The 10,995-nt window shown below is 54.9% G+C and overlaps 1 protein-coding gene across 7 annotated transcripts in view; it reads right to left on the bottom strand.

Annotated features, from left to right (window-relative positions):
* Nucleotides 1-373: 373 nt before the first annotated feature.
* pak1 (p21 protein (Cdc42/Rac)-activated kinase 1) overlaps nucleotides 374-10,995 on the bottom strand; it is a 16,823-nt gene continuing 6,201 nt past the window's right edge. For 6 of the 7 annotated variants that reach the window (XM_029255387.1, XM_029255386.1, XM_029255384.1 and 3 more), the window contains exons 2-15: nucleotides 6,284-6,597; nucleotides 6,065-6,159; nucleotides 5,802-5,949; nucleotides 5,552-5,589; nucleotides 4,349-4,462; nucleotides 3,999-4,185; nucleotides 3,134-3,197; nucleotides 3,000-3,048; nucleotides 2,492-2,604; nucleotides 2,284-2,401; nucleotides 2,085-2,184; nucleotides 1,747-1,943; nucleotides 1,527-1,664; nucleotides 374-901 (exon numbers count right to left, since the gene is read on the bottom strand). In XM_029255387.1, coding sequence (XP_029111220.1) covers nucleotides 815-901; nucleotides 1,527-1,664; nucleotides 1,747-1,943; nucleotides 2,085-2,184; nucleotides 2,284-2,401; nucleotides 2,492-2,604; nucleotides 3,000-3,048; nucleotides 3,134-3,197; nucleotides 3,999-4,185; nucleotides 4,349-4,462; nucleotides 5,552-5,589; nucleotides 5,802-5,949; nucleotides 6,065-6,159; nucleotides 6,284-6,476 — 1,641 coding nt within the window. In that variant the 5' untranslated portion in view covers nucleotides 6,477-6,597 and the 3' untranslated portion in view covers nucleotides 374-814. Of the gene's footprint in view, nucleotides 902-1,526; nucleotides 1,665-1,746; nucleotides 1,944-2,084; nucleotides 2,185-2,283; nucleotides 2,402-2,491; nucleotides 2,605-2,999; nucleotides 3,049-3,133; nucleotides 3,198-3,998; nucleotides 4,186-4,348; nucleotides 4,463-5,551; nucleotides 5,590-5,801; nucleotides 5,950-6,064; nucleotides 6,160-6,283; nucleotides 6,598-6,679; nucleotides 8,255-10,995 lie in introns of those variants that run through there. The other variant, XM_018736158.2, reaches the window with a different exon arrangement.

The raw sequence follows: 10,995 nt of genomic DNA, 5'->3' as shown, positions 1-10,995 counted from the left end.
GTTTATCATCAGTGTCCCGCTTCAGGTATTATTTTAAAAATGATTTCGGACTCAAATATACAGAAAGGAGAACAAGGTCTGAAGGTGACGCTGCCCAGCATTTAAGGCCCGAGGTGTGTTTAACGCTACATACGGGGGGGGAAAAAAAAAAATTAACATTTGGTCACAAACAGTTGTACATGTTTGTCATTTGGGCAAGCGATCTCTCTCTCTCTCTCTCTCTCTCTCTCTCTCTCTCTCTCTCTCTCTCAATTCCCTTACAATAAAGTGGCTTATTCTTCCCAGTGGACAGAACCTTGTATTGTACCATAGTTTTACATTAAGATGATTGACTTATGTCTCAATAGTCTCTGGTTAATATTATTATTAAAAATAATAATAATACAGGTATGATTTTTTTGCATTATTATAGTCATAACTGGTGTCATAAGCTTGATTTCTTTTAAAAAGTTGACATGCACACTGCTGCTATGCACTGGCACATCACCCTCGTTTGTGAGCGTTGTTGACGGAAACGACACCAGCTCTCGTACCTTCAGCTACGCTACATTCAAACAAACAAGTGAACAAAGTGAATTAAAAAGGCAAAGAGAAGAGGAAGGAGGGATGACTGCGGAGGACTGTCGGTGTCCCACACCAGGGCCTGGTGCTCGGGGGCCCGCAGTCCCATCATCCCAGGGGTGCTGTGGAGGCGGGGCCATGAGGCTCCCGAGCTCGCCCACGGTGGGGGGGCTTCGCAAACCCCCTGTTGAGCTGCGGTGGGCTCGACACTGGGCCCGATACAGGAGGAGGGGGCGGTGCCCCGTGTGGGCAGCTAGCGACTGTTCTTTGTCGCCTCCTTGGCCGCCAGGATGAGGGGTGTGAGGCTCGAGAGCGGCTTGGCCACCTTCAGGAACTGGTGCTGAGGATGAACACAGAGAGAAACAGCCAATCAGAGGGCTGCATGGAGGGCCACGTGAGCACACTGGGCTTCGTCAACTATGCCACCCCCTGGCGAGTTGTGCGTATCGGTGCGCGTGTGTGTGCGCGCGCGTGTGCGCGCACTCTTGACCTTGTTTTCCTCCTCGAACCAGATCCCGGCACCGAGCGCTAAGAGGTGAGGCCTCGTTGTCCTTGCAACACGGTGACGGGACCGAGAGCACACGAACACATAAGATGCAGGGCTCTGGTATCGGTAGGATCCGGGTTCGAATCCTACCTCCTGCTGAAATACCCCTTATCAAGGTACGTACCATGAATACAGTAAAAATTATTTCTGTATAAATGGGTAAATCAGTGTAAGCAGCAAGGTGTGCGAACCTCACGCTGTAAGCCACCTCGGAGAAAATTGCCAGACTGATGAGTACATAGTAACAACAACAAGAAGCACGACTGAGATCAGCTCGGTCCACTTTGAGCACCGGGACAGCCTGCTTTGATCCATCCAGCACCTCCCTGCACACGAAAAGACGAGAATCTCCACCCCTCTGAGCTGCAGGACACGTTGCGTCCAGCACGGGCGACCCAGGGGGCGCTGGTGAGCTCACCTGCAGCAGCTCCTTGGCCGAACCCCTCTTCTCCACATCCATCTCCAGGCAGCAATTGAGAAAGTCTCGGAAAACCGGAGAAAGCTTCTCGGGGTTCTGCAGCTCCGGAGTCCCGTTGGTCGCTATAAGATACAGGGCCTGGAACACACAGCCCTGGTAAGCTCCTCTTACCGGAAAGCTTCCCTTACACAGAGACACGAGCCAGGGAACACGCTCTCACCCTCAGCGGGTTCTCATTGAGGTACGGCGGTTCCCCTTCGATCATCTCGATGGCCATGATGCCCAGGGACCAGATGTCCACCTTGGGGCCATAGGCCTTGCGGGTCACGACCTCAGGGGCCATCCAGTAAGGGGTGCCCACCATGGTGCTGCGCTTGCTCTGCTCGGGAGTGATCTGGGCACAGAAGCCAAAGTCCGCTGGGGGGGGACAGGGAGCCAAGAGGGGGGGAGTCAGTCGGCCCGAGAGGCAGGCTTACGCCATGCTCCGCCGCACAAAGCTCAATGTCTCCCCCTGCCGTCCACGAGGGCACACAGCAGGCAGGTGGGGGTGGGACTCACTGAGCTTCACGGAGCCGTCCATCCCCAGCAGGATGTTGTCGCTCTTTATGTCTCGGTGGATCACCTGGTTCGAGTGCAGGAACTCCAGCGCTTGGAGACACTGCGGAGGAGCGTGACGTTGGAGTACGGCTCGTACCACGAACGGAGGAATGGGTGGGGGGGGGGGGGGGGGGGCACGGCATGGTGAGGCGGAGCTCACCTCTCTGCACACAGCAGCGATCTGGGCTTCGTCCATGCAGGTCTCCGTCACAACATCCGTCAGGGAGCCTCCAGCCAAGTACTCCATCACCACCCACAGCTCGTCGCCCACCAGGTAGCTGCGGATATAAGGCAACCTCCTTCCACACCCTGACGACGCTGCGGGCTGGCCACGCCCCTGCCTTGGCCCCGCCCCTGAGCTCCCTCACCTGTCCAGATAGTTGACGATGTTGGGGTTCTTGTTTTCTCTCATCACCAGGATCTCGTTGATGATCAGCTCCTTCTTGGGCTGCTGCTGCAGGTTCATCTGCTTGATGGCGACCTGAAGAGAAGAGCAAAGACCCAATCGATCGCTCCGCCCAGGCAGCGGCTCGCGGTTCGACTCCGGCTCCTCCTTAATTATGCGTCGTGCGGCACCGAAACAAACGCTCACCGATGCCTTTCGGCCTCACTACTTCATGCGACTCTTTCGAGGCCTGTTATTGGCTGGCAAGTAAAAGCCGAGTCGACTGGTAGCGGAACCCGGTAAAAGCTCTCCGTTAATTCATTAATACTACAGCAAGGAATAAAAAGGAAATGTCCGGACAATTTATCAGAGCGTTACGTTCAGTGTGCTCTGGGCTGGTACTGCCTCCCAGAATGACAGAGACCAGGAAGAGCACCCGCCTGTGGGAGTGGGGTCTAGCCACTCTCGTGTGTGACAGAGCGTGTCCTCACCTCTTGGCCTGTGGCGACGTCTATTGCTGTGTACACTGTTCCAGAGGCCCTGGTGAGACACACACGCACGACGAGTGAGAGAGAGAGACAGGGAGAGCATTACGGCATTAAGAGGTGGGCCGGCGCTAACGAACCCCTGGCCGATCTTCTCGAAGCGTGTGTACTTCTTCTTGGGGTCACCCACACTCACGATGCTCCCTGAAAGAGAGAGACGGGGAGATGGGGGAGGGTCCAGTGGCTTACTTTCATTGCATTGAAAGGTCCCAGGTTTGAATCACACGTCCTGCTCTCGTACCTGTGATCGAGGTAAAAATACATTGATTTAAACAATTAAGGGTCACTGACGACCAGAGCTGTAACGCTGAGCGTAGCAACTCGACGAAGAGCTCTCTGCGCAGGGTGTACAGGCGAGGGATGCTCACCGTGACGCTGCTCAGGCACAGGTACACGTGTCATGGGCAAGGGCCACACAGGTCAAAGGTCGGTTTGAAAGGGGAGGGGACACAGAAGGACTTGGGCACAAACCGAAGGAAGGGGGGCGTGGTCACGACGGACACCGCAGCGCACCTTTGCTGAAGAAGTCTGTTGTCAAATGTGAAAGTAATTAATGCTGAAATGATGGAGGATTGTTTACCAACATATGAACAGAACAGGCGTTCATGTTTGATGGAAACGCTCAGAAGTGCTTTACACCTTAAATGAAAGACGTCGCTACGGAAATGCTGGGATTTTACTTCTCGCTACGGTGTCCCTTGTTTGTTGCATGCAAAACACTGGACTGTGCACTGTAGTGTCACTAGGGGTCGTAGTGCATCGGGGGATGGCGTCTGAGAACTTGTGCACATGGGTTGCTTGCTCTGAGCCTGTTTCCATGGCGACAGAACCACACACTAGTGGGCGCGCACACTCTGTGTGTGTGTGTGTGTGTGTGTGTGTGTGTGTGTGTGTGTGTGCGTGCGTGCGTGCATGTCTCTGCACGCGTGCAAGTTGGAGACTCACGCAGCTTTTCCAGAATCTCCTCATCAGTCATCTTGGTTTTCTTTCGGGTTTTATCGGCGCCACAGGGGGGACTGCTTGAGGGGGCGGGGGCGGGGCCGCTGCTCTCGGCAGGGGGCGAGGTGGGTGAGCTGGCCGCATCTTTGGTGGGGGCTGCAGGGAGGGGTTCGATGACCGAGCGGGTATATATCTACCAGAGGATGAGACACACTCACAGTCCAAGGGAAGCGAAGGGGAGGAGCCGCCTCTCTCACACATTCAGAATAATGCAGAAATGCAGAAAACCAACAGCTCTGTTCAACACTGTGTGCACGTACGCGTGTGCGCGCGTGCGTGCGGGGCAGGAGACCCACCGACTTGGTGTGCTCTGGTCGTGGCGCTATCACCGGTGGGGGGGTGGCCTCATCCTCCTCCTCGTCCTCGGACACAGTGGCCACAGCGGGGGTCTCCGACACGGCCTTGGAGCTCTGGAACACGGTCACGCACACTGCATCGCACCTTTATTGTTCACACACGTGCGGAGAGAGAGCTGAACGCCGCCGGCCTTCACAATGGCATCCTGCGCAACGGGAAAGCTCTCTTCTCAAACAACAGCCTCATGATCCACTACAGCAGTATTCTGGTCCATTTCGTTGCTGGAAGGGCTGCTGCGAGACGCCCGGCAGCCCTGCGCTGCCCCCGGTGGCCGAAAGGAGAAGTGCCGGCCGGTCATCGTTTGTTCCGCGACACAAACGTTACGACGGAGAATGGTGAGGAAAAGGCTGTTTGGAAGTAAGCAAATAAAGCTGGAAACGCTCGTGTCTTTCTTCTGTTCTGTAAATGTTGTAACTCGGATGTTCGTAACACGAGCTACAAGCGTACTGCGGTAACGGCGTCTCTGACTCCCACCCCAGCAAGTTCAAAAAGTCCATTTAAAGTGAGTAAAAGGGTTTAGTGTTTAAAAGGCACATGAAACACACACTGAGCTCCAGTCCTGCCACAGAAAAAGGAGCCTTTTAGTATCACTGTGTTTTCCTTCAAAGAGAGCAGCAAACGTGAGGAGCGCTCAGCGCTGAAGTACTTCTCGTGTCCGGGAACAGGGTAAAAGAGCAGCTTTCGTAAAAACGCAATAATCTATTAATCAGATGAAAGATCTTATTAAACATAAGGAAAGAGGCTGAAAACTAACTCCACAGCTGCTGGGCCTCGGAACCATGTTTAAAATCTCCTAAGAAATCTGGGCCACGGCAACCCTGGAGTTATTGATCGCGAAGTAAGCGGAAGTTGATGAATAAGAGCAGCTAGCAACTGCGATGCTACAAATATGAAATGTAACATACGTTGGTCTCATAGCTGCCGTTCACAGAATGTACATATTTTAAGTGCGGTTTGTTCTCGACACTAAACAACGGCGATTTGAGGGCCTCGCACCGCAGCGCTCACACCTCCTGCAGAAAGGGGGCGGCCGAGGACACAGCGATAACATCCCCCGACCGGTCTTCCTTGAGTCCGGCCATCGATCCTCCCCGGGACAAAGGTGACAGTCGCCCCTGCCGGGGCAGGGGGTTCACACTTACCAGAGCGTTGGACGTAGTGTAGCTCTCTGTCGTTTTGTCTGTGGGGGACAAGAGTTTCTAGTTGGGCACCGGAGACAAGGAAGCAGAAGCAAAAAACACCTGCCATCCCTCACCCGGGAAGAGTGTGCCGTCACACGGACCGACTGGCCCGAACCGTTGGCAGGGGGCAGAGAAGTGGACGCCTCTGACCCTCGGAGGTCAGCGAGTCACCCGGACGCTCACCTGCCAGCAACTTGTTTCCGAGTCTCACCTGTGAAGCTCATGTACTTCTGACTGTTGGACGTCTCCTTCGAGTCATAGAACTTGAGGACATCGAGCACAGCTTGTGGGTTCTTCTTCTGCTCCAACTTGGTGATGTTAGAGGTCTGAAGGAGACGCGCCCACTGCTCCGGCATGCCCTGCACAGTTTGTTCCCATTAAACATGCGAATGTCTTGATCCACCAATTAGAGCTCCTTGTTGAGGACGCCACACCGGCGCTCACGAACGGCAGAGGGGGGCGGGGGCTGCTCACCGTGAACTCGCCGGTAACAGCATCGAAGCCCACGTGGATTGTGTGCTCAAAGTCGGACGGCAGCGAAATCTCGGGACGTTCCTTCTTCATCTTGGCTGAGGAGCACAGAGAAGCACAATGAGACAATGCCCTCGGGAGACCTGCTGAACATCCTGGTGGGGGAAATGTGCTCGCGCATACTGTGTGCGTGTGCGCGGGCACAGTCAGGCCTTCGCTCACTCTTGTCTCCTCCTCCGGTGAGGATGGAGCGAATCGAGCGGTCCTTCTTCTTCTTGTCCTCGGGGTTGGGGGGCAGGGGCTTGGACCCGTGGTGGGGGGCTCCCGTGTCCTTTCCACAGGCCCCGATCATGGTGCTGGTGTTGCGCATAGGTGGCGCCGGCGGCTTGTCCTCCACCTCCCCGTTGTCGGACATCTTCAGCTGCGACGTCTGCGTGGGGGGAGCTCGGCCGATCGGGAGCTCCTACCGCGGAGGGGCCGGGCGACCAACCGGAGATGACCTCTCGAGCAGGCAGACCAATGAAGTGGTGCCTCACCTGGGGACAGAGGAGCTGTTAGCGCCCCCTGCTGCGCCGACTGAGCCCACTTGATGTTCTGGGAAGAAGCCGATGAACTCACCACAGAAAAGGGTTTTTCTGCAGCTTTGGCTCTTTTTTCTAAACAGTGTCTTCTCAATACAGTATGAAGAAGGTCAAACGCATGCTCTTCATTACTAAACAGGTTTGGCGATGACTGGAAATGTATATGTCCGCGTGCGCGTGTGGGACAGAGATGGACCCCCACCATACTGCAGTGTTCCTCCTACTCCATAGGGCGACACTCGTGGGATACGCTGTGCTAAGGGGGCTAGAACCAAGAAGCTCCTCCGGTGGAGGAGTCGGTGTCACTATGGTGACCTGCGCCAGGAGCTCCAGCCTGAGAAATGGAACATGTTGCGATAACACCACTGCTACACCGCCGATAGCCACGATCCTCCTCTCCTTTCCCACAAACGACACACGTTTCCTCGCCCATCGCCACCCGCCTCTCGGACTTCTCTGCCCGGATGTCCGATCACCACCTACAACTGAACCTCTCAGCCAGAGATGCTTCGCCTCCCAGCTGGTCTCTCTTCCGGTCGAGACCCTCCGTCAAACTGGGCAACTCGCTCGTGTCACCTCCTGCCTCATCGGCTCAATTCTGTCCTTTTCTCAACGCATCGAACCCACAACCCGGACCTGCAGATACATCCTGCGTAACATCCACGGGATCCGCCCCCGTCTCTACAAACTGTACACAACTCCTGGTCCGCACCAGGGTGAGACCCCACCTGGACTATCGTAACTCTCTCCTGTCTGGTCTTCTGGCCTCCGCCATCGGGCGTCTCCAGCCGATGCAGAATACCGCGGTACGAGTTGCGTTCGACCTGCCGAAGCGTTCCCGTGCATCCCCCTCGTCGTATCTCTGCGCTGACCTTCCTGTAGCTGCCCGATCAAATTTAACACTCTGGTTACGGTCTACAAAACCATCGGCGGATCTGCTCCCCGATATCTACAAGAGCTCAACCAGACTGGAACCCTCCTCCACCTCTGACCGCTTATTGGTCCCACGCACAAAAGGTCCAAACTCAGAAGCACAAAGGTTTTTGGTTCTTGTCAAATGAGCTTCCCATGTCCCTCAGGGCTGCTGAATCCCTCTCGCATTCAAGTAGAGTCTCAAACTCCGTTCTTTTAGACTCACGGATTTTTTTTCCTTTTTTCGGACTCACCTCCGGATCTCCTACGTGCTCAATAAACATGTACTATGTTATCTGTTGAATCATTTTAAAAAAGCAGGTACTGATGTAACGTACAATGATTTATACCGTGGTATGCGACAAATGGAGTGTAGTCTACAGTCGGTGTCTGCATCCAAATCTCTCCTTCTCTTGGTGTAACGAACTCTGTGTTGTTCTCTCATGTTCATCGCTTGGAGGAACGTGTGTGATAGATTAATAAATGTACATGAATGTAATGGAACAGCCAGTGAAGTCATGTTCTGCACTGGGTGTCTCACCTCCCTGGGGGGGCCTTCAGCCCCTCCCACCGAAACCCGAAATTCATCATATCTGAGTGTCTCTCCACGGGTTCAACCCAACAAGAGCGTGACATCACTGTCCAGATGTGTCGGGACCACAGGGCGTCCCTTCAAATTGTGTATGCCGGAGTGTGTGTGTGTGTGTGTGTGTGTGTGTGTGTGTGTGTGTGTGTGTGTGTGTGTGTGTGTGTGTGTGAGAGAGAGAAAGACACAGAGAGCGAGACAAGCCCTACCCTAGTTTCTCATGTCAGAAGTGAGTCAGGCTGGTGTCTCACAGGCTCCACCAAACTGTCTGCCTCTCTCTCTCTCTCTCTCTCTCACACACACACACACACACACACACACACACACACACACAGAGCTGCAGTGACAAAGGTAGCAGCTGTTCACAGACACACAGATGAGCCCCTATCAGGTATAATTATGCAGCCTGTCTAACCTCACCCCCTACTGCCCCCTATTGGAGCTGGGAGGAAGTGTAGGAGAGGCATCACATTCCGGACGCTCGTGTGTGTGTGTTCACTGGACAAACAGACTGACCGTCGCTGCGAGCCGACCGCCAGCACCAAAAGGCGCACCTTGTTCAATCGTGCGCCTCCCATGTGGCCCTGGTGGCGGTACGCAGCGACGCACGTGTCCCTGGCGTGTCCATCACTGCGCTGGGACAAAGACACCTAAGAGTGCGTGTCGGGCAGAACGAGGCCGATACCCCCGAGTTTCAAGAACCAAAAAGAGCGACAACGTTTAGGAGGCTGCGAGCACCGAAGAACCCGAAGACGACTGCAGACAAGAGGAGATGCAAGAGAAAGAGGGAAACGGACCGCAGTGCATCGTGGGCCGAAACACACACGCACACGCACCCACACACAAAACTCAGCTGCAGTGACATAACCTCAGATGACACCTCCCAGATCAAACAAACAATCGGGGAGGTGGGGGGGGCATGATGAATGGCTTTTAGCAGTGTTGGGGATGTGCAGAGCAGTGTGCATGCGTGCGTGCGTCATCAAGACTCTACTTGTTACTGACAAAACAGAGGCACCATTATGGTAATGACCCTCCCGTGGTGGGGGGGGGGTTCACATGTAAATTTTACCATACTTAAAGATTGAAAACTGTTTGCTTTGTTGTGCATGAGCCCCCCCAGCACCACACACTCCTTACACTTTTGACTAAAGTACACGCACACACATTCTAATAAGTAGAAGCACTCAGGCTGCTGTCACTTTGACAAAAACTGACTCTAGAAGGTGTGTGTGTGTTACACCCAAAGCCTATAAAAGAAACCCTCTGACATACTAAGCAGCTTCACACTCACTCATCAGCGTGTCCATCTGGACCACAGGAGACCATATGGTCAACCAGAGCTCATCACGGGGGCCGCAGCAGTCGGAGCGTCACCGTGCACCTGAAGGACACAGGTTCGAATCTCATATCCCAGGTCCTCCTGTCACGATCTATCCATCAATCAGACTGGACAACTCACTCATTTTCCTACCTCCTCGGCTAAGAGTCTGGGAGCGACGACTGATTCGAGTCCGTCTTTCTCTCAGCACATCGAAGCCAGAACTTGCCGGACCCTAACCCTAATCCTAACCCCTAACCCTAAGGTGGACTTGCAGACACATCCTGCATAACGTCCGCAGGATCCGTCCTCACCTCACAATCGACTCCGCCCAACTACTTGTCCAGGACATGCTGACGTCCCGTTCGGATACTGCAACTCTCCCCTGTGTGGCCTTCCTGCTACTGCCATCAAACCTCTGCAGCTTCTACAGAATACCGCGGTACGAGTTGTGTTTGATTTGCCAAAGCGTTCCCACGTATCTCCTCTAGTCGTTTCTCCGCACTGGTTTCCAGTAGCTGCGGGTTAAGATGCGACAGGAGCTTTGGACGGATCCTCCGAGTGACGTCGAGGACCAGCGACAGGTGTGCTCTCAGGGCGGCGGGTCCTGGTCCCTCCCGCAGGGCAACGGGATCTCGACCCGCTCCCATGATGCGGCGCGTCGGCCTCTGGAGACACTTAAGGCAAACCAGAGGGTCGGGGGAGGGGCGTCACGCTGTCCGGGAGCAGGAGTGCAGTGACCGTTTCATCACGGGGGGGGAGGGCAACGTTAACCGACCCTGTAGAGGAGTGCGTATTCTCACTGAGGATTCTGTGTGTGTGTGTGTGTGTGTGTGTGTGTGTGTGTTTGGGGGAGGGTCAGGCTGAACAACGTGCTGCCTGTGGTAAAATACTGGGCTCCATTATTCATGGACTACAGTACAAAGCTGATCCCTCTCAGCCCCCTCACACATCAGGTAAAGCCGGGGGGGGGGGGGGGGAGTGGGGGAGCTTCAGCGGGTAAAAGGAGAACAAAGTCTTTGGTGCAACATCAAACACACAGCAGCCCCCCCCCCCAGTTATGGAAGTACTACGCGCATGAGGATGCTCCTTACGTGCTGGACACACTGCCCTGCAGAGGACGCTTCTTCAAACCATCAAAGCAGCGGCACATGGATGGAAGGGAAGTGGTGATAACTTCCTGCCCCAAAGACTGGGCCCCACAATGAACTTGGAGAGGGAGAGGTGTGTGTGTGTGTGTGTGTGTGTGTGTGTGTGTGTGTGTGTGCGCGCGCGCGCGCTGTTCTGTTTGTGCAATAATCATTAACAGAGACCTCACACACACTCGGGCCACCGCACAGCATGCTGGGAGCCCAGAGCCGCTCTCTCTCCAAAGGGCCAAAGGGCACAAAGACGCAGAGCAGGAGCAGTTTGAACAAGGGACGACCCCCCCCACCCCACCCCACCGCCCCGGCACATCCCAGCAATCCCTGCCCCGCACCCGTCCCAGGCGTCTCCGTCCCCCCCGAGCCCCCGTTCCCTGACCCCTGAGCCT

This window comes from Scleropages formosus, chromosome 10 (genome assembly GCF_900964775.1).
Source record: "Scleropages formosus chromosome 10, fSclFor1.1, whole genome shotgun sequence".
Classification (NCBI taxonomy): Eukaryota; Metazoa; Chordata; class Actinopteri; order Osteoglossiformes; family Osteoglossidae; genus Scleropages; species Scleropages formosus.
The sequence above is the reverse complement of the archived record's forward strand: the minus strand, read 5'-3'. Positions and strand labels throughout refer to the sequence as shown.